The sequence below is a fragment of the Stegodyphus dumicola genome, chromosome X2, assembly GCF_044657685.1.
Source record: "Stegodyphus dumicola isolate Sdum_Otavi_A_Nest chromosome X2, ASM4465768v1".
NCBI classification, from domain to species: Eukaryota; Metazoa; Arthropoda; class Arachnida; order Araneae; family Eresidae; genus Stegodyphus; species Stegodyphus dumicola.
The window spans coordinates 59,843,908-59,865,855 of record NC_140781.1 but is presented as its reverse complement, the minus strand read 5'-3'; the positions used below and the strand labels follow the sequence as shown (position 1 = coordinate 59,865,855).

The 21,948-nt window shown below is 32.4% G+C and overlaps 1 protein-coding gene across 1 annotated transcript in view; it reads right to left on the bottom strand.

Annotated features, from left to right (window-relative positions):
- Positions 1-425: 425 nt before the first annotated feature.
- The window catches only part of LOC118186078 (uncharacterized), an 87,897-nt gene continuing 66,374 nt past the window's right edge, over positions 426-21,948 (bottom strand). The window contains exons 6-7 of the mRNA XM_085808754.1: positions 19,186-19,359; positions 426-4,780 (exon numbers count right to left, since the gene is read on the bottom strand). Coding sequence (XP_085664880.1) covers positions 4,496-4,780; positions 19,186-19,359 — 459 coding nt within the window. The 3' untranslated portion in view covers positions 426-4,495. The remainder of the gene's footprint in view (positions 4,781-19,185; positions 19,360-21,948) is intronic.

Genomic DNA, 21,948 nt, shown 5'->3' with positions numbered 1-21,948 from the left:
TTACTTGCAATATTAAGAAACAGGTCTCATGAGACAAACGGAAATTCCAAGATCAGATAATTGTAAAAAGTGAATTAACACGATCTCAATTAGATTTACTGCACGTATAGTTGCATGGCAGAAATTGTTTGTTAACTCATTAAGAAATAACGTTTGGACAATTTGTCTGGTATATTAAAAATACTAAGCAAACTATTAGCAACAATATAATCTGAAACTATGGCATGCTTATCGCATGTGAGAAATAGTTTTTTTACACATTAAGAAATGCGTTTATTAATGTTTACTCTTTTGAACTGCAATAAGATGAAAATATTTATGAATATTTCTTCCTTACTGCAATTAAAGGAGTATAAAAACTAGATTTAACAGATTGCATAAAACATGCTTCACTAAGATAGATTTTTACCAAAAGAAGAACGTATGCAGCTGAAAGAGTCTAAGTAATATCTGCAGTACAAAAACTGGGTACCACGAAGGAACTGAAATAAACGGTTCAAAGACAGAGAAACAATACTAGCTAATTACAAGAATAATGAGTAAATGAGAAAAGGTATAGAAAATAACTAAACTAAAAATATCACTGTGACGTTAATAAAATTTATTTCACGACAAAAGCGCAATTTTTACAATTAAATTACAGGAATGGAAACAACCATCTGAGTATAAAAAGAATATTTTTCTCTAAAAGTTTTGCTACAGTTTAATTTATTATGCAGTTTGCTTCAATGTCGGAACATAGCAGAACATATATTTAAATGTGCAATAACCTGTGACACTTCAACAATAAGGAATAAATGACTACTGACATCCTAATTCATTTGAAGAAAGTTGTTTCTTCTTAATCCGTAAAATGCTTTTTTTCTCAAAAGGAATCGTATTTAAACAGAAATAGAGCATTTATTATGTTTCCGTCAAGAACTTAACAAATATTTTATTAAAAATTTAATCAAATTATGATATAAAATAAGTTGACAATATGATGTTTGTTACTACGGAGAAATAACACCTACGAATTAAACAGTTTTAAGAAAAATTACAAATTACGTGAAAATCTTTTGAATGGAAGTGAAAAATTATATTAATTCTGCTATTATGCTAGTGAGTTATGGAAACAGAACTTGAAGAGTTCTGCCCATTCATCAGCTTACTAGAATTTTGAATATATTATTACATTATTAAAAATAAACAGTCTTATTTAAGAACTGAAAAATAATACTGGAAAGAAATTCATAGGAAATTTCGTTTTACTTTACTCTGTCCGGGTTAATATTAAATAAGTCAAATGTGCTTTCCACTTTGTGAACAGATAATTTAAATACGTATAAAATGCTTATCAAATGAATGCGTAAATATTAATTATTAAAATAAACCATACAAGTTGCAGACGATATGCTTTAATTAAAGATAATGCTGTTGGTTCAAATGCATCTTAAAGTGAATGCATCTTAAATTATTAATGCATCTTAAAGTGAAATCTGTAAAACTGAATATTATTCCACATCATGTATAAAATATTCTTTCTTATAAAAGATAAATTCAACAACATATGATACTAATACATATTTATGTTTTAAACATCATAAAGGAAAGGAAACTTCATCATGAGTTTTTCATACTAAGTACTTGATTTCAAGTAAATATTTTATATGAATTGCTATATTTTTATAACTTTCGTTTTCATCTTCCTTTTTCGTTTTGCATTACCATAGAAAGTTTGTCAAGAAATTTGTTTAAAGTGAAGAATGTAGATTTTAATATGGGTTACATTAAAATGTTTCTAGGGAAACGAGTAGGAATGGCTGTTTCGATAAATTATAAGCGTGGTAAGTTATACCTAATTTACTAGTAATGCGTTTGCATGAGAATTAAAAAGTCAGATAAACAAGGAATATTTATGTTTATTTATGAAGTAACAGAATGAAGGAAGCAGTATTTATTTGAAAACTAATTTTGGAATTACAATATAACAATAAATGATGATTTTACAAAATGACTTGATCTTCAAGTAAAAATACATATAAATTCTAAAGAACTTAGAAAAGTCTTCCTTCCTTTATTTATTTTAATATAAAACTGAAATATGAAGCAAAGGAAATGTTAAATAAATTCTGTAATAAACTCTGAATATAAAGTTTAATTATTTCTATATTCGAATTCAGTATCTTTTATTTAAACAGATGTGATTTACATTTATTTATTTCAAAATGCTAAATCAACTCATATTAATGTGAATTTACTTAGATTATTTAAAATGTTGTCCAATTCAGCCATTTTAAAATAGGCAAAGTTCACTCTCAGACTTCCACAAAATTTTAAACTGAAAATTATTTATCCCGCAAGAAAAAGCATCTATGCTCGATTGTCACTAAATTCTTACAAATCTTTTCTAAAAATAATCCCAACTTAAAGATAAAATTCTCCCTTGTTTGAAAGCTAGTCTAATTATTCTGTTTCATATGTTAACAAATAAAACAAACCTTTTTAAACAGATTAATGTACTTGTAATTTGCTTTTATGAAAAGGCATTTTTAATCAGACATACCGTGAATAAAGTTAACTTTATTGTGCAGTTTTGAAAAAGATCCACATTAAGTAAAGAGATTCTAATTATAATTTTTTATATCTCTATATTATAAACTTTACATACACGGAAAATGACTTTATCCTTTTAGTGTATATTTTTTTACGAAATAGGTTAAGAAGATATTTTATTTATTTTAACACTAATTTTAGGGAAGTAAAGCAAGAAAGTTTTACCAATACATCCCCCCCCCGAAAAAAAAAGAAAAGAAAAAGGTAAAACAATAACGAATCGACATAAAAGCAGCTTTCAGATATAATGAAGAAAACTATAACTTTAGTTACAGTTACAGCGTGGTTATCTTTCTTTAGACATAAAATAATGAGGACAAAAATAAAAAAATTAAACGTAAAGAAAGTACATAGATGTGCATTACATATTTTTTTAAGAACGAAATGGCTTCACGGTTTTTAGTTAAATGGAATATGGTTGCTTTTAAACAATTATTACAATCTCATCAAATTAAAAATTGAACATCATTTGTTAATGCAACATCATACAACCACTTATCAGTAGAAAATAATGCTAATGTAACTCGAATTAGAACTTAAATTAATATTACGGTTTTAAACCTTCACATGATTTAAAACTTTAATTTACAGCGAAGTGAAGTTACGTAAATAGAAAAACAGTTGAAACTGTTAAAAGTTAATGTGGTATATTATTCATTTATTTTACTTCTGCATTGAAATGATCGTGGAATACATAATGTTTAGCCAATTAATGTCGATGAAGTTTATTAAAATTAAGTACGCGCTGAATTGTAAATAATTTCATCCAGTTTCGAGCTAATACGAGAATTATTCACCAAAAATTATTCAATTTAAAATGCTCCATAAGAAAATCTCGTTAATATATTTTACAGTGCTTTAATATTATGATATAAGATTCTTAGTTTAAATTAGAGAAGTTACTGAATTTATATCTAAAAGCAATTTGTAACATATGAGTTAAAACCTAAGGACTGTAAACTAAGTTAACATATGAAATTAAGATAATGACACATTGAATATTACCAGAATATTATTTTAAATTTACTAGAATATTATTACTGAATGATACAAATTAACAGAATGTTACTTTCTGGTACTTGTACGCCGAGGAAAAGAAATAAAAGATAAATGAAAAAAAAAGAATTCATAATTTGAAATTTAAAGATATAGCAGAAGTAAATAAGCTGAAATTTAGGTTTTATTTATAATAAGATTTAAATTTATTCTTTAAGAGCTTACTGTACTTTTTACGAGGGAAAAAATAGGAATGTTTTCCATTAAAATGTAAAATAGTAGTTATAGAAAAGTTAGTTTAAAATTCTGTTTTATATGTCGATCATTAGGCAACAGAGCTTAAAGCTTTCGATAGAGAATGGTACATACAATCGTGCTTAATGAATACATTATACTCAAGTTTGATTTAAATAATTATACAGAGTTTTCTTTTAAATAACAAAAACAAAATTTGAAATTTTTTATTGAAAAGGATGAACAAACTCAGTATTAAATTATCTACACTTTGGAAAATTGTCTTTGCCATCAGACCTTTTCTTAATTGCCATTTGCATCTTTATTGTAATAAATACTGATAAACAATGTAAGTACATGTAGATATAAAAGATATCATAAATAAGAAAAAAAATAAAAAGTTGTTTACAAAGACGTTTCGGACAATAGAATGAAATGATCTTAACAAGAATTAATACTACCTTGTTATCGAAACCTAATTTTAAAAATTTGAGAAACTTGAACAAAACTGCATTTTTAAACAGTTACGAAAGAACATGAAAAAATAAATTACATGGCATTAAAACTTAAATACATAAGAGCTAAGTGACATCAGTGATTTTAAATCACAGAATGGAGGCTTAAATTCATGAAAATGAAGTCAGCAATGGAAATGTAATAATTATTAACCTTATGTAAGAATAACACCTTTATGGACACAAGGTCCATTCTCTCCCTCAAGCAGTGCAGGCCACAAGTAACTTTTGATGACATCTGTTGACTGAGAAGAAGTGTGGAAACGCACGTGCATATCACGCCGAAAAGTGCGAGCCTCATAGTCTATGACATACGGAGGGTTTTGATTTACTAGACACCAAGATAAACGCACACAGTCTTTTACGTAATTCGCTAATCCAGTACATGTTTTTAGGCATGGATAGTCATACAAAGTTGCATAGATCTGAGAACAAACCTCCTGCAATAAAAGGATTGAGATAAAATTAATTAGTGGTACAATTTAAGTTAATTAAGATAAACATATAACACACACTTTAAGGAAGGGACTTTCTAATTAATAATTTTTAAGGAAAGGACTTTTCTAAAGGAAAGGAATTCTAATACAATAACATTAATAAGTTTTAAATGTGTCCACTGAAAAGAGAAATAAATAATTTAATGCATTGAAACGCGCTAACTATAGCAATTTTCTCAGACTATATAAACATAGCATAAGAAAAAGTACTGGTAATCATAAAGTAAGTTTCTCTCGTTTCTGCGGCACTTCAGATTTCGATCCACAGTTTTTTATCATAATGTATATTTATTTCGGCAAGTTCTCATATTCGATATAACTCGAGTGTTTCTTCTCTTTTAGCCTGAATTTCTTAACTTGATTTTCTTTGCTGCGGCAAATTGTTCAATACAAAAAACCGCGATTTTCGGCTTCTTAAATTTATTATTTTAAACTGAAACAATGGTTCGAAGAGGTAGCTCGAAATATGTCCATAACTATTGGGAAAGAAGAATCTTAAGAATGAACGATTCAAAAATAGAGTGCGAAGTTTAGGTCCTAAGATTTGAACCTTGGAGCTTCCCCATAGTGGTCCACGAATATGGTCATTTGGAAGATCTGCTAATGCAAAAGGACTGGTAGAAATTTAGTGACAGACCTGGAGTTTTATATATTAAATCACGGAATTAACTTTGGAAAACAGATAAAATGTTGAAAAGATATATCCATTCACGTTTAAAAGATATAACCATTCATTACAACTTCCTATGATTTGGCAGACTATTTGACTAAACACAGCAAAACATGAAAGAGGTATCACTCTAAACAAACTGAGAGAAATCACTCACTTCGAGTGATCACTATCTAAACAAAGTGAGAGAAAACAAAGCAAGTAGAAAACATCGAGCTCTAAAACACCGTAGTGAAACGTCATCGTCGTCGAAAATAAAGCTACTAAAAAACTTCGCAGTTTAAAATCACCGTCATCGAAAATATCGTGGTAAAAAATAAAGCATCTACAAATCATCGCATGACAACAACATCGTAGACATACTTTTTTCAAGCTTTTAAAGCTGGAAATGCATATTTGCATGATGATTTGAGCTCGCAAGAAGAAATGTGGAATGTTTTTGTTTTTATATTTTTGAATTAACTAATAAATGTTTGCTGAAAAATTAAGAAGGAAACTTAAGCTTTTAGAAACTGAAGATGAGTGGAAAACTAATACTGCTTATAACAGTTGGCAGAATTTTATAATTCAATAATCAATTAAACAGTTTTAATAGAGGTAACGTCATGCAGTTATTCATTTTTCTTTTTCTAATTTCTTCCGACTAAATTTTGCATGAAAAATTACCAATAAAATTTAATAAAAGAGATTAATTAATTAATGACCTTCATTGGTTGAATATATTAGTTTGAAATTCTATTAACTGCAGTACCTAGCTTTAAATTTTTATTCATTTTTACTTTTTGAATATCTTATTATTTTTTCAGCAAAACTTTATTAATTAATTCAAACATATATTATATAAAAGTAAAAATATTGCTCATTCCATCTTATAAATCAATATGCGAATATGCATTCACAACTTTTAAATCCTGAAAAACGCATATCTGCGATGTTATAATCATGCGATGATTTGTAGGCGCTTTATTTTTACCAAGAAGCTTCTGAACCGTTTTATTTTCGATGATGATATTTTGTACCATGATGTTTTAGAACTGCGATGTTTTCTCCGTGCTTTGTTTTTCTTCCACGGTGTTTTGTACGACGACGTTTTTGCCAGGCGTTGTTTTCCCCGCGAAGTTTTCGTCCACGATGTATTTTGCTGCGACGTTTTCGACGGACACACAGAGCTTGCTCGTGATACTCGTCCCACAGATTATGCGGATCAGCACTGAGATCGAATAGAAGCAATATAGAAAACTATTCCTCTGTTAAACTTTCAAAACCTGTTTAATTAGATATCATCACGAATATGAGCTCTTATTGCAGATCATGGTGGCTTTGTTAAATACTGGCTTGTGGCATTAAATATTCTTATTTGGATCTGTCATTTTAATCGTTTCTTTGTATCACTAAATTACGAATTTGGAATAAATTTCATACCGTTCTGATGATTGTTCTATGATGTTGCAATTTTCACGAATAGGAGTGCACAATGATGATGGTGTTATTTCACAATTAGTGTTCCTAATATTATCGGTTTTAGCTAAAGAGCGCCAGATAAGTAGTCATAATGATTTAGAAACTAATACTAACAACAAAATTACTACGGGAAAATATTTTAGGACTTAAGGAATTTTTTTTATGATGACAACTAAAACCTGAACAGTAAATAGATATTGAACGCTGTATACTTTAAACAACAATCAATTTTTGATAGAAGAAGTCTTACGACATCAATACTTTCAACACTTTACGAAGAGGTGTAAAACGTCAGATTCTAAACTTGGGTAGCTATGAGAATATCATATGACCTCTCGAAATTCTGATTTTTTCATGCTTTTGGAAAAGCTCTTTCCCATAACTTTCATTAAGAAGAGCGCATTAATAAGCTTCATTTATATTTGAAAAAATTAACTTAATAAAATTTAAATTTCAATATTGATAGAAATACCATTTGCGAAAGTAACAGAAACAGATTTGGAATTAAGTTGGACAGATCAACTTTCCAATCATTTTGCAAGTTACATTAATGATTTAAATGATACAGATGTACTTTCATTCATATACAGTGTTCATTTTTCGTGTTCTTAGGGCTATGAAAAATATTTTTAATTCTTTTATTTGCCAATAAATTCTTCAGTTAATTGTATAAGCATATATTTAGGCTTAAAACAGGTCAAATTGTAATAGTACAAACACATGTTTAATTTGGATAAATTTCATTATTCCAATAATCTTCCTGATTGTTTGAAGCGATGTCAAACAAAATTGAAGAAGTACACAATTTGATGTGCTGAAGTTAAAAAAGAGCAAAGTGTCAATGCTAAGATAAATAAGATATATGCTGTAGCAAGCAGCTGTTAATGATAATAGGCAATTTAATTTTGAACAATAATATTGTCCTTCGAAGACATTTAAATAAAAAACATTTAGAGAACTCAAAGGACATTACACTCAGACACTGAAATATTCAGTAGACGAGCAGAGATCCTTTTTCTTTTGAGAAGACAAGTTGTTAGGAAGTCTGACAGTTTATAAAAATACAAAGCATGTCAGCATATGAATATTAAACTTGTCTTCTCCTTGAAAAGATATGATATCAGACATTGTTAGAATATGACAACAGAGTTAAATTACACAGAACCTGAATGCAGACATAATAAGAAACTGTAATACTTAAACTAAGTTAATACATGATGTACTGAAAAATATCATATCTAAGTGTGTAACTGTCTTAAGTTTCAGACGATTAAAAATGTAGCAGAAGGTATTATAAATTTTATTTATTAATTTAACTCTTTGTACTTCCAGCTTCAATACGAAAGCAAAAATATGTCTGCTAAATATTAAATACATGTTATGAGTATCAAAAATTGACAGTCAAATAGCATTATTGAAATACAGGAAAGTGGCTAAGGCTTTATAATCTGAAGAAGTTAAAAGGAAAAGGGTATTTGTTTCGAAAGGAACAAAAGATAGTCAGTAAGATGTGTTAAAAAAGCATAACTGTCAATGTTCTTTAAAATATTAATAAAAGAAAAAGACTAGTCTGAAAGGATTCATATTTAAACTTCGTACCAGACTGTTTGTTAAGGTTTTATATGTTCTCTCTGAGCTCGTAGTTTACTAATGTGCTCTTGGACTCACTTCTGCCAACGATTTTACGTGTACCCGCTGCTGTGCAATTAGGATAGAAAAAAAACATTTATGTTTTAAATAAAATGTTATGCAATTTTTTTATTTAGTTATTAATTTGAGAAATTTAAGCTTATTTTTTTAAAAAGCATTTTTTAAAAAGCATTTGTTTATAATTATGTTTATAATTTTAAATGGGCCTACCAGATGGCTTGCTTTAATTTAGAATTTTTCCAGTTTGAAGTTATGGTCCTGGCGTCCTAATCGATTTATCATTTTTACCCGGCTATTTGTTAACACTTGTAATTGTTTTTAACGATGAATATCATAAAATCACATGTACAGATCTCTACAGATCTCTACTGAACACCTAGATAGCTTAAAAGCAGAAGTTTCAAAGTTTCATGATACTCTCCTAATTATGAAGCAATGGCTTATGAAATGCCAAATATTCCATTAACTTTATGGATTACACTTTTATACAGAAATTTTACACAAATGAACTGTAAAACAAAGAGTAACTTGTGTGTGTATTATTTATCTTAAAACTATAGTTTTGAATTTTTTTAATGTATATTATGGATATTATTAACTATGTCTGCCTATAAATTCGCTATAAAAGAATACATATGCCTACCAAGCACAGATATTCTAGAATGTGTTCTAAGGTACAAAAAGGTTGAGATCCCAGATCTATACGGTATGCATGTGAAAAAAAACGGTGTCCGTCGAAAACGTCGAGGAGAAAACACCGCAAGGCGAAAATGTGGTGGTACAAAACATCGTAGAGAAAAGAAAGCAAAAAGAAAAACATCGCAATTCTAAAGCATCGCGGTACAAAATATCGTGGTTGAAAATAAAGGCGGTTCAATAATTTCAGAGTTTAGAAACATTGTCGTCGAAAATATCGTGGTAAAAAATGACGTACATGCAAAATCATTGCATTCGGATAACATCGCACACATGCGCTTTCAGGTTTTAAAAGTTAAAAATGTATGTTCGCATAATGATTTGGGAGCGTAAGAAGAAAAGAGGGATTCTTTTACTTCTATATTTCATATTTTTTAATGAACTAATAAATTTTTGCTGAAAAAAATAAGAAGGAAACTTAAGCATTTAAAAATTGAAAATGAGTAGAAAATAAATGTAACTTTTAGAACTTAATAGAATTTTAAATTTGAACAGTTAATTAACAAAGGGCATTAATAAATGAACCTTTATGAACCTTTTTAATAAAGTTTTACTGATAAATTTTTATGAAAAATACAGTCTAAAAATGCTTAGAAAAACGAACACAAATAACTGCATGAAGTTACCTCTATAAAAATTGTTTAGTTGATTATCAAATTATTTCCGTTAAAGATATGTGAAGTTAAAAATATGTGTTGTTTTAGTGAAAGTTATATTTTGTTTTGCTTCCGCTTATTCTTAAAGTGCCGTTAATATTTTCACGTATAACGGGTTTTTTCGACGTCGATTCGTTAATTACATAATATGTCAGTATGGGATTTGAAAAACGCATGTGTGCGATGTTATCGTCATGCGATGATTTGTAGGTACTTTATTTTTTACCACGATATTTTCGGTGATGATGTTTTTAAACTGCGAAGCTTTTGAACTGCTTTAATTTCTACCACGATATTTTGCACCTGCGATGTTTTCTCCCCCGATGTTTTGTAAAACGAGGTTTTCGCCCTGCGTTGTATTCTTTGCGACGTTTTCTTTCGCGGTGTTTTTGCCGCGATGTTTTCGGCTGTAGCCAAAAAACCAATGCATGTCAATTTTCAGATTAAGAGTAATGGTCTTCTATTAATTAGCATAATGCTAACTTTTGACGGCGATACTTACTTGAAAATAATTAAACATTCATTTGATATATTCGTGCTTAGCGAGATATAGTACTTGCATATAACCCATGTTAAGAAGGAAGGGACACTTTGCCTTAGAGAGTAAACGCAGGTGCAAAATCGAAAACTGGAGGACATTTCATATAGTCACTATGAGGCAACAGCCGAGCAGGAAGCAAAAGGAAGTCACATAGGCCAGTAGGTAAAAAAAAAGATATATAGGTTAGGTAAACTGATTAAGGCAAAGCAACTCGAGGACTATCTGCCTTAGGGGGAGGAATGCCTCCATGGAGGGCTTTTTGAGAGGAACTGACTCATATCCAAGTAACACATGGAGAAAACCCTGAAAACCAATCATGCAGCCAGCCCCTTTGCTAGGATTCGATTACAGGTCAAACTGCCAGTGCTCAGCTACGTTAGCACTCGGCCGCTGGCGGGCTCGAAAAAGACATAATGTAACACTGGAATGGAATATGAAAAGTGCTTAGATTTTCGCCGTTTCGTCAAATTTCTTTAAAGTTTCCCGGATCTTTAATTTTTTATGGCAAGGAAGTAGGTTGGCAGGGGCAGTTCAAAAGCAGAATTATGTGTTCAGGATTCTAATGGAAAACGGCCTCTGCTGGGCAATTGCAATAAAAAATTTACATAATATGATTTCTTAAAACATTTAATTTAAACTGAAACGCGTAATTTAAGAATTATGCTAATGGTTTTACCGCATGTTGTTATTAAATGTTTGCTGATTTGTGTATCATTCATTCAACGCAATAGTTGAATAGTTGTTGCAGTTCAACGCAATAGTATAGTTGATAAGATAAATTTTCTGAAAAAAAAAAAAAAAAAAAAAAAAAAAAAACATTACCATTATCTTTAAAAATACAGTGAACAACTGTCTTATACTTTCGTACGTACAATTAGTTTAGAATTCGTTGCTATTGGTTACTGATTACATTTATGAATACACGTATGTATTCATTATTACTTTTGGATGGATAAGAAAGAAGTTATTTCTTCAAAAGAAGACACTCCTGAGTGAATGTTTCAAAATTCACTTTAGAAAATTTTAAATGATACGAACGAAATTTTAAATTTTCTTATAAGAACTCTCTTATGTAGTAGCAAGGTTATTGCAAAGCTGACTTTACATTCACTGGTATTAGCATTTTGTTCAATATTCCCGATTTCGTTTGAACATCAAGTTAAATCAAGAAACGTTCTGTTAAACTTCCTGTTTATCTATGAGTTACAATGAGTAGTTTCAGTTGTAAATAATGCCGTTACCCTCAAAATAATCAGTAACTGACTTGTTTGTTTGTTTGATCTATTATAACAATGCACACTGAGGTTATCTGGCTTTGAGGAAGGAATGGCTATGTGGAGGGTATTTTTGGAGAGAAAAAGTAACTCCTATTCATGTTGTCATAATCAGCCAACCCTCCGTCAGTGTTCGAACCTGACTTAAACTATAATCTGTTAATTAAGACACAATAACACGCCGAACAAATACTACTTCAGAAGTCAAACAACAAAAATCAGCGTTATATTTTCAAAATTTTCACAGTCAAACAACAAAAATCAGCGTTATATTTTCAAAATTTTCACAGGACTAGTTTCGATGGTTTTACCGAACCACCATCCTCAGCTGCAAAACCGCAAATGAACGAGATAGGATATAATGATTAAATAAGATAAGAAAGCCTGCACAAGAATAAGCAGGTGGCGCCATCTGTTGATGAAACCAGAACTAAAACATAATTTCTTTAAAGGCCGAAGGCAAAGATGGATTGGAATTAGGGTCATTAACTAGAACAGAACGATTTTTTTGAATGTGAAATGCCTCTAGAAAATCCAGTTTTCCAATGGAAAATTTTGAAAATATAAAGCTGATTTTTGTTGTTTGACTTCTGAATTAGTATAGTCTGTTATTTTAAAATATGCAGTTCAAATATTTTCCGACCCTTTCACCATTTGCGATCGTAACACGTGTTCTCACCACCGCACAACCTTTTTTTTATTTTCTCCACCTCAGTTGAGATTATATTTCAGTTCAACCTTCATTTCTGCTATTTTCACGAAGCTAAACGTACTAGATAAAACTGAAGTGAGAAAAAAGCAATTAGAGAATCCGAACATCAGCCGCAGCTGTTGTTATCATGGTTACGAAAGAAGACAGAATGGAGGATCTGTTTTAAAACAAGAGACTGCAGCTGTGCTCAACAGATGTCCTCTGGACCGTCGGTAGGCCACTTATAGATTTAAATCTGAGTATGCCGTTATTTTAAGTTTGCTTCCAAACTACACTCTATCAAGGAACTCATGCAAAGGGAAAATAGTTGGCAGTTAAATAAGACGTGAGAAATATCCTTTGCACAGCTTAATAATAGGATCCAGATAAAAAAAATCAATAGTAAAAAACCATAAAAACAAAGCTCTCCCTGAATAAGACGTTCATGAGAAAGACTTTCTAACGACGTGTTGAAGATATAACACGCATAATATTAGATGCATAGGCATTTTTACAGAAACACGTGAGAAGAATTTAACATTAATATTTAATATTTACAGAAAATTTCAAGTATGATTTTCTTAAAAATGAGTTTTGAGAAGAAGGTACTTGGCAAGATATTCTATTGAATTGTATTACGACTTTCTGTAACACAGCTGCAGATGTGAAAATGTGACATACTTTGGCGTGAATTTAATTTTGAACATTAACACAAATGTTGAATAAAGATGGTTAATAAGGTATTTTCTCCTCTCATTTCCGTCTACCGTCGTGGTGCAACTGGGAGACCATTCGACATATATTCAGGATGTCCAGGGTTCGTGTCCCGGCTAAGACAGTACACATTTTTCATGCTCCTGTATCGGTATAACTTAATGACTCTAAAGTGACGCCCAAGCTAAAAGGTGATGAAGGATAAAGTTAAATAACGATAATAAGGATTTAAGTCCCGTCTCCCCAGTCGCCCTTTAAAAGGGGAAATATATAAGGTATTTCCTTTCTTACTGTCCGTGTGCCTTCGTATTGTAACTTGAGGAGCACTCAACGCATATTCGGGAGGTCCAAGGTTAGAGAGCCGGCGAAGACACTACACATTTTTCATTGATGTAGTCTTATGACATAGCATTGGTAGCCTTATGACGCTGCATTGATGTGGCCTTATGACTCTACAAATTGATTAAAGCAAAGTACAGGATGGCTATTGTCTAAGAGAAGGAAAACTTTCTTGGAGAAAATTTTAACGTGCAGTATGAAGAAACATCTATGAGATGAAATTTTATATATTTAGATTCAGCAGATTGATCAAGTGTTCAGGCTTAGGTATAACGTTTAAAGATTGATACTTTAAAAAACAAAATATTCTTTCTATTTTCTCATTTTGATACAATAGTCAGTTTCCTGAAAAATTACATAAAGTAATTATTTGATTGCTTGTTAGACCAATGGAAGGATCCTGCTATTCAGTTCATTTTTTAACTTGAGACATCCATTTCTTTTCCACAACATATCCAACCTGAGTACTATTGATTACCTTAAACCTTCATCTGTTTGCTTTCAACCACAGTTCAAATCATGTCATTCGACTATGCAGAAGTTAGCTTCATTTTATTCCTTCGTTTTCACTTCAAAGCTGCTTCGCCAAATCTGCTCTTGATCAGGAACTAAATTACTTAAAAGCAGTTGCTATTGACAAAGGCTTTTCATCTAACATTATTAGCCAAGCGCTTAAAAAAATTCTCATCTCAAAACATTAAAAAGACCCCTCTTTTGAGAAGATTATAATTTTGTTGTCATTTCTTCCTTTCCATCGATTAGCAATAAAACTGCACGTATGTGACAGAAATTCAACATTGGAGGTTTCCTCTTCTGTCAATAAAATTCGCATTTATATGCCAAAGGACCCTATTCCAGAAAAGAACTTCTGGGTTTATTTATATACAGGATTCCTTGACATTGTCGTTTGATTTATAGGGGCCAAATTAAAAAAAGTTTTAAAATTTCGCTTTTAGGAACACGAGGCTTATGTTGTAGAGACTTTAGGTCATTTCGAAGCAGGAGAGATGAAAAATGAGCAATGACTTCGCCGAGACTCGAACCATGGATCTCTCGAATACGCGTCGAGCGTGCTGACCTCTACACCAAGAAGGCATACTAAGAAGGCGGGAGAAATACCTTACCTACTACCTATTTTAAAGGGCTACTGTGGTTTTAGAGGACGCAATCGTAAATCTTGGTGGTGAAGACTCATCATTCACCACCTTTTTTTTCAGGCGGGAGAAATACCTTATAATGTTATAAAAAAAGAGACGCATAAGACCTCTGTTGCCCAACACTGTTGGTCAGAAAATCGCATTTCTATTTTTCTGCAGCCAAAATTTTTCAAAAACATCTTCCACTGGAGAATTAGATTTTCCACAGGCGATTCACGTTCATAAAAATCTTTCAGTTCTAGGTAACGATCTCAATTCCAATCCGTCTTTATCCTCATCTTTAAGGAAATTATTTCATAGCTCTTTTCACTTTTCTTCAATAGATAAGCCAGTAGCTTGACTTCCTTTCTCTGGTTTTTATCGCCTAATCTTATATTATAAATGGATTCTATTTCGTCATCTGCATTTCTACAGCTGAAGAAGAATGTTCTATATTAAACCTCCGAAACTAGTCCTGCAAATTTTCTCTGATTCTTGTTACTTTAACTCCTCTGCCAATGGAATTTTATTAAAAAATTTCAGCCTTACCAATGGCCGAGTGCTGGTCGATCGCAGAATGCTGTTAATTCGACTCCGTTCGAAAAGAGCTGGCTGCATGGATGTTTTTGTGATGATTCTCAAGTGTAACTTGAATAAGAACCAGTTTTCCCTGAGAAAGTTCACAATGAATGCATCTGTTCCTTCGGCAGATTGCTTTTGTGTGTTTTGCCATAGCCAAATAAACTAACACCTTAAAAAGTTTCATGTAAACTGTTACTTTTTCAAAACTCGTTCAAAAAAAAAAAAAAAAAAAGATAAATAATAGCTTTTTCTCTTAATATATGATTACTACACTTAACTTCTTGATATATTAACTAATAGTCCGGCGAGATGCTAGGTTATAAGTGGGCTTTAAATACCTCATCGGTTGTCTTTTAAACGACTCACTCTTTCTTTCTTTATAACTTCACATCAGTAGTAAAAGTCGCTTTTAGAAGAGCTTAATTCCATTTCATAATATCAAGTTTCATAATAATCATCGATATCTGTGGTGCTGGTATAGGTTACGCCCTCTGCCGCTAAATATCGTGCAGGAAACATCATTGGTATTAGTTGCACGCAGGATGTCACTAAGTACAAAGTTATCTGGTATCGAGAAATGTGCAATCGTCGGGTATCAAAGAAATGGCCTATCCTTAAGAATATATCTAGTGAGCTGAATTAACTAGAATCGACAATGGTCTCTGTGATTCAGAAGTAGAAGGTCAGCAGTGATTGTCGGAATGTACCTCGAGACGGTATTCCCAAGAAACTCAGCCCACCAGCGGCCAAGCGGTAAAGTCGCTGAACACTGGTAGTTTGGTCCGAGGTTCGAATCCCGCGAACGGGCTGGCTGCATGGGTGTTTTCGTGGTTTTCCTCATGTGTAACGTGTATACGAGCCAGTTTCCCTTAGAAAGTCCTCCACGAAGGCATTCCTCCCCTTAGGCAGATAGCCCTAGTGTGCTTTGCCATAATTAAATACACCACCACACCAACACCACCTCAAGAAACTGAAAGATAAGAGACCAACGGGTGCTATCCAGGAAAATTCGGAAGAAACGCGCCAACTGATGGCTCACATACTCCAAGAGTTTCAATGGGTATCCGAGAGTATTGTTTCGATGAATACCGTCGGTAAGACAGCACATCTGCTTGGTTTTCATGGTCGCATTGCCACCCATGAGCCTTTGATCACAAAGTCTAACCATACTGCTTGTTTAATGTGGTGCAGGGCACGTCGACAGTGGACTGTAGACCAGTGGATACTTGTTCTCTGCAGCGACAAATCAACATTTAACATCTACCGTTCGCATGGGGCAGGGTCTGGGTCTGGCGACTGCCTAGAAAAGCGTCTCTTGGCAGAATACCAATGTGCCCACTGTAAAGCTCGGCGGAGGTGGAATTATGGTCTGGGAGTGTTTCTCCTGGTATGGACTGGAAGCCTTCATCCAAATTCAAAGTATGTTATATAGTGATGCCTACTGTACTATTTTGGATGAGAGTGTGCTTCCTACGATGTGGCAGTTTTACAGGTTGGACCCATGTCACTTTCAGGACAACAATGAAGCTATCATGTTGCGAGGTTCACCATGGATTGATATGGTAATAATGGAGTCAGCCCAAATTTGAACCCAATCGTGAACCTCTGGGAAGAGCGGGATTTCCGAATTAAGGGGTGCAATAACCGTCCAACATCGGTGAAGGAATCTTACATATCTTTTTCTCAAGCCGAGTGGAAGAAAATACCAATAGCTGTCGTACAAGGACTTGTAGAACGCATGCCCCTGAGGTTTGAGGCTATAACTGCTGATTATGGAGGCTCTATCAGCTATTGAATGTGAACTTTGTTTTTACTTTCTATCAAGAGGTATCCAAGTACTTATTTCTAGATAGTGTAGATTTGTGTCTTTAGACTCGTTTTAAAAGACACTGATGCATTAAAGCTTAAAATACTTAATTTAACGTTGATGTGAAGTTATAAAGAAAGAAATAGTGAGTCATTTACAAGACAACCGATGAGCTATTTAAAGCCCACTTGTAACCTAGCACCTCGCCGGACTATTAGTTAATATATCATGAAGTTAAGTATAGCATAACAAATCATATAATATTAGATGATTAATGATAAATGCCACTTAGAAGGCTCAGAAAATACCTAAGAATATTAAAGAACCGAAAACAAAAATAAACTAAAAGTTAATATGATTATGCAAAATTGGTGTTTCGAGGAAAATGTGTTTGCACGTTTAACATTTCAGGAAGAACCGAGTTACCTGAGAATTCTTTTACGTGCATTTCCTTTTCCTCGTAGTACTACGCATATATGCTATGCATATTCTTTCTGCATAGAATCTTTTTGTGCACAGCGTTGGAAGATGAGTTCTGTAAAAGTCCAACACTGGGAAAAATGAGAAACATAACACTTCTTTTATAAGTCTCTGACAGAATAGAAGTGTCTCTTTCTGCAAAAAGTCACGCATAGACTTTATGCATAGGTGCAGAGACATTCTGCTTAGTGTTTCTTTGTGCATAGTGTAGAAAAACACGTTTAACGCATTTTGGGTAAAACCGAGTTGCTTAGTAGTCACTAAAGAATGTGCATCTCACAGAGGATGCACTTCCCTTCTCTTTCTCTTTTTTCTTTGTTATACATCAGAAAACAACATAGAAAATGTGTTTAGTTTCCAACAAGGGCAAAAACTTTAAATTCATGAATCTGACGTGGTGCAGATGATTAATGTGTGTGAATATGGCAAAGCCTCGAGGGCTATCTGCCTAATGGGAGAAATGCTTTCGTGCAGGACTTTCTAAGGGAAACTGGCTCGTATACACGTTACACATGGGGGAAACCACGAAAACGCGCGTACAGCCAGCCCGTTCGAGGTATTCGAAACTCGGACCGAACTACCAGTGTTCAGCGACTTTACCGCTCGGCCGCTGGTAGGCGGCAGATGATTAATGAATCAGCTTAGGTAGCTATCGTTCTTTTTACGCATTTAGAAATTGTTTGTTGACTGAAGAAAATAGACAACGCCTTCCTCTTTGTTAGAAATCGCGAAAACTTCATTTATCTTTAGAAATTTCTTTGAACAATGGTAAGCTTTATCTTCACAAGAATTTGATCAAAGCAAATATTTCAGGCAATTAGCAACTATAAATATGTACATCAAACGTATTTAGCACTGGAAGTTTCCTAATTGAATTTAAATTACGTTTAATAAATAATTTTGTTATAAATATATTCATTGATAACCATATTCCTTTCACTTCTATATACTATGTTAGATATAACGGATATGTTTACCAAAGAGTGAAATTTTATCGTAAAACGTTTATACAATTGACGTACCTACAAAATCAGGAATAATTGTATAAATGCATGTTTAGCTAGGCCATACTTAAATCCTATAGTTCAGAATCCCTCATTCACCAAGGAAGGCTTCTGTAAATCATGAAGTAGAGAGCTAATATATTTACTTGAATATAAGTTCCCTTAAACTATATGTTCCCTTAAAAGGTCTTCTGGAAGCCGCGTCCGTCTTATATGCTGATATTGATGCGTAGTATGTGTATTAATATAATATACCATTAACATTTTAACATTTGTTTAAACGAAAACATATTTAATTAATAACAGGATTAATATATTGAACGCCCAATATCTTCAATTCCCAATCCTTTTTTTTTTTTTTTGTAAAACACCTGATAAATGCTACTTCGTTTTATAAATGATCCCTTCTTATATTCAATGTTACATAATATGGGAGCTCATTTAGCTCAATGTTATCAGTGCAGGAAAGTCTATTATTTCTTAATTTCGTAGTATAAAATTTCTTATACCTTAAAACCTTCTTATATCTGAAATTTTTTTATGAATGTAGCAATTATAAAATATCAAACTTATAAAATTTAAAAGAGACTTAACGGAAAGAATAAGAGTGCATAATTACACATTTTTTTTATCAATTGAATACTCACATTAACATTCCTTGATAAATGAAAAGTATCAGCTTTTCTCCTTAAATAAACATCTATTTCATTCTCCAAGTCTTTCAAAGCTGTACCCCCGTCTTCTGCATCTGTCACTTGCAATAGACACCGTATACTGTGCTTTATATCTGAAACATTGTTCTGGACGGATCGGAAAGCTAACTAAAATAACAAAATAAAAATACTGACAAATACATATTTTTATTATAAACTTTAAATGCAATGAATAAATTCCACATAAATACTATATATTTATGCAAAGTATCATTTAAAGCTGAAGAGCAAGGCGCTATCATGCACGTAATTTTTTTAAAGTAAAAGAACATAATTTTGTACAACTATATGTAATCTAATTGCTTTTTTTTACATTGTGTTAACATTCTTATTTCTAATGAAGTAGTAGAGATCTTTACAAGCTAAATGACCGAAAAATATATTTTTGTAAAATTAATTGCAAAAACAGTTCTTAATGTGGAATACATCCTTCTTGAGCATGAATATATATATATATATATATATAGGTTTCCTTTATGATGGTATACTGTCAGTTAAGCTTAATCGGAGGCAAATGTTTTATAAAACTCAAATATAGCAATGGCTTCCTGAATAAAGGTCAGTGATCAGCCGTATTTCTTCCTAGGTAGTACCTCAAGGCTTCAGAAAACACGGTCTGATGATTGAGCTGCTTATTTTATTGAAAGAAATAAACTGGCTGGGGATGATTAGGGAAATTGGGCATTATGTTTTATTAGAATAAAGAATAACTAATTACGGGAGCATACAACCTGACAAACTTACCAAGGAATTCATGTTGACTACTCTGAATATACGAGTAGTTTCATGAACATACTTGGAGGTCGAAAGAACCACTGGAAGGAATTCCAGTTATAAATCTATAACCTTCGAAATTATGCCTTTCAAGAATGATGGAGTGGCTGCATGTTATTCTTCACTCTCGTCATGCAAGGAAATCTGGATAAGTCAAATCGTAAACTGAACATGGTGCATCTGCAAACATAGTAATTTCCAGTGAACAAGTCTTCTTTCATAAGACATTCTGCGTAGAGATACAGGATCCAGTTGCAATTTGTACCCAGGAACCTTTCGCTCCCGTGAAGTAAGAGAATTCTTAGGCTAGGTACTACTTAGGTCTTAGTCAGGGTACTACTTGGGCTAGGCGGAAACGGCAAGCTACAACAGACATTTTTAAATAAAAGAACTAAACTCAGTATGAGTATGACGATCTTGATGTGCAGTATAATAAAGTAAAATTTGAGCTGATGCGATTCTTCTAAGTTAATTCTTAAATTACTTTTTATAGTAGAATCAGATATACGTCCAGTTAATATAACAGTGTTGGTCTACCAAATAAAGCACCGCTTTGATCCTTCTTTACCCTATCGAAAAGACAGAGAGTTGTCTTTAGATAGCTTACGTTGTGCCTACGATTTGACATTGGCTTTCATAAATTGAAACTTCGATCAAGAACTAATTGCTAGCTTGTGGACAGTGTAGAGGTTACTTTAAGTTTCTAACAGTTATTTTAAGTTTAACCATGTTTTACTGTCTATTCTCGTTTCCGATTTACTATTCTCTATCAGAATGATTTTTTAGTATCTCGTTTTATGCGAGTGAGTTAGAGTATTTAAGAAAGGTTCAACTTACTTCGAGAGAGATAGAATTATCTACATCTTTCCATGGAGATAAGTCAGGCACCGCATGGAACTCATTTATTTATCTGGGAAGTATCGTTCAGGCGATAGAACCCCAGAATAAACCGTATATAGCAGTATCGCAGTTTCGAAAGAGAGAGAGTGCTTAGGAGTCCTTAGTCGCACTTGGTTGCCATCTGACTACTTCGTTCGTAAATCCACTGCGCTCGGCCGTATGGTAGGTGCCTGTTGATAATCGCTGGCTAGGTTAAGGGATAACTACGTTAGGTATTTGTGTCTAGCTTCCGAGAAGCGGACATCTGTTATTACTTCTGAATAAAAGGGCATATTTAGCCCTTCTTTAGACTCTTCTTAAGACTTTTACTGAGCGATAATTAGCTATTTAGTTCAATAGGTTCGTCTACATTTGAACATAGACAGGGTACTGAGGCTGATTTATATAACAGCAACACAATATTTTGTTTTCTCAGCTGATGACAAATTCATTTTCATCTTTCTAACAACTTGCCAATTGCCGAATCGAATAAATTGGTTTTGCATAGTATTATCAACAATACAATTTTCGAAGCAATATTTGAAGACCTACTAAACTTTGTTGAAAAAAAAAAGCTGGTCCGGCTCCTTCTGTTTTACTCTATAATAAATTTTTAGAGAACGAACGGAAACTTTTATCTCTGCAACTCAGTTATTATTCGAGTGTTCCTCATCTCTTTTTGTAAATTATATTTGATACATGTAACTTATGTTTTTTTCATGTGTGAGACAAAAATAGGTCCCTTCTCTTAACTTTTGCAACTGTTTTGAGAATCCAGCTGATTGTGTTTAGCATACATGGATAGAAATATGCATACATATATACATGCACATATGAATAAATACGAAGTGCAAAGCAGTTCAAAACCTAATTCAATTTGGACCTGTAAGCAGCAACAAAAAATGATAATAATGAAAAAGAAATTGAAATAAATAATACGTTTAAAATCCCTTCTCTATTCTATTTGGTACAAATTATAAAGAAACAAAAAACAGAAGCACATTGGGAAACTGCATGAAAGAGACAAAAAGTGTTAAAACCAAA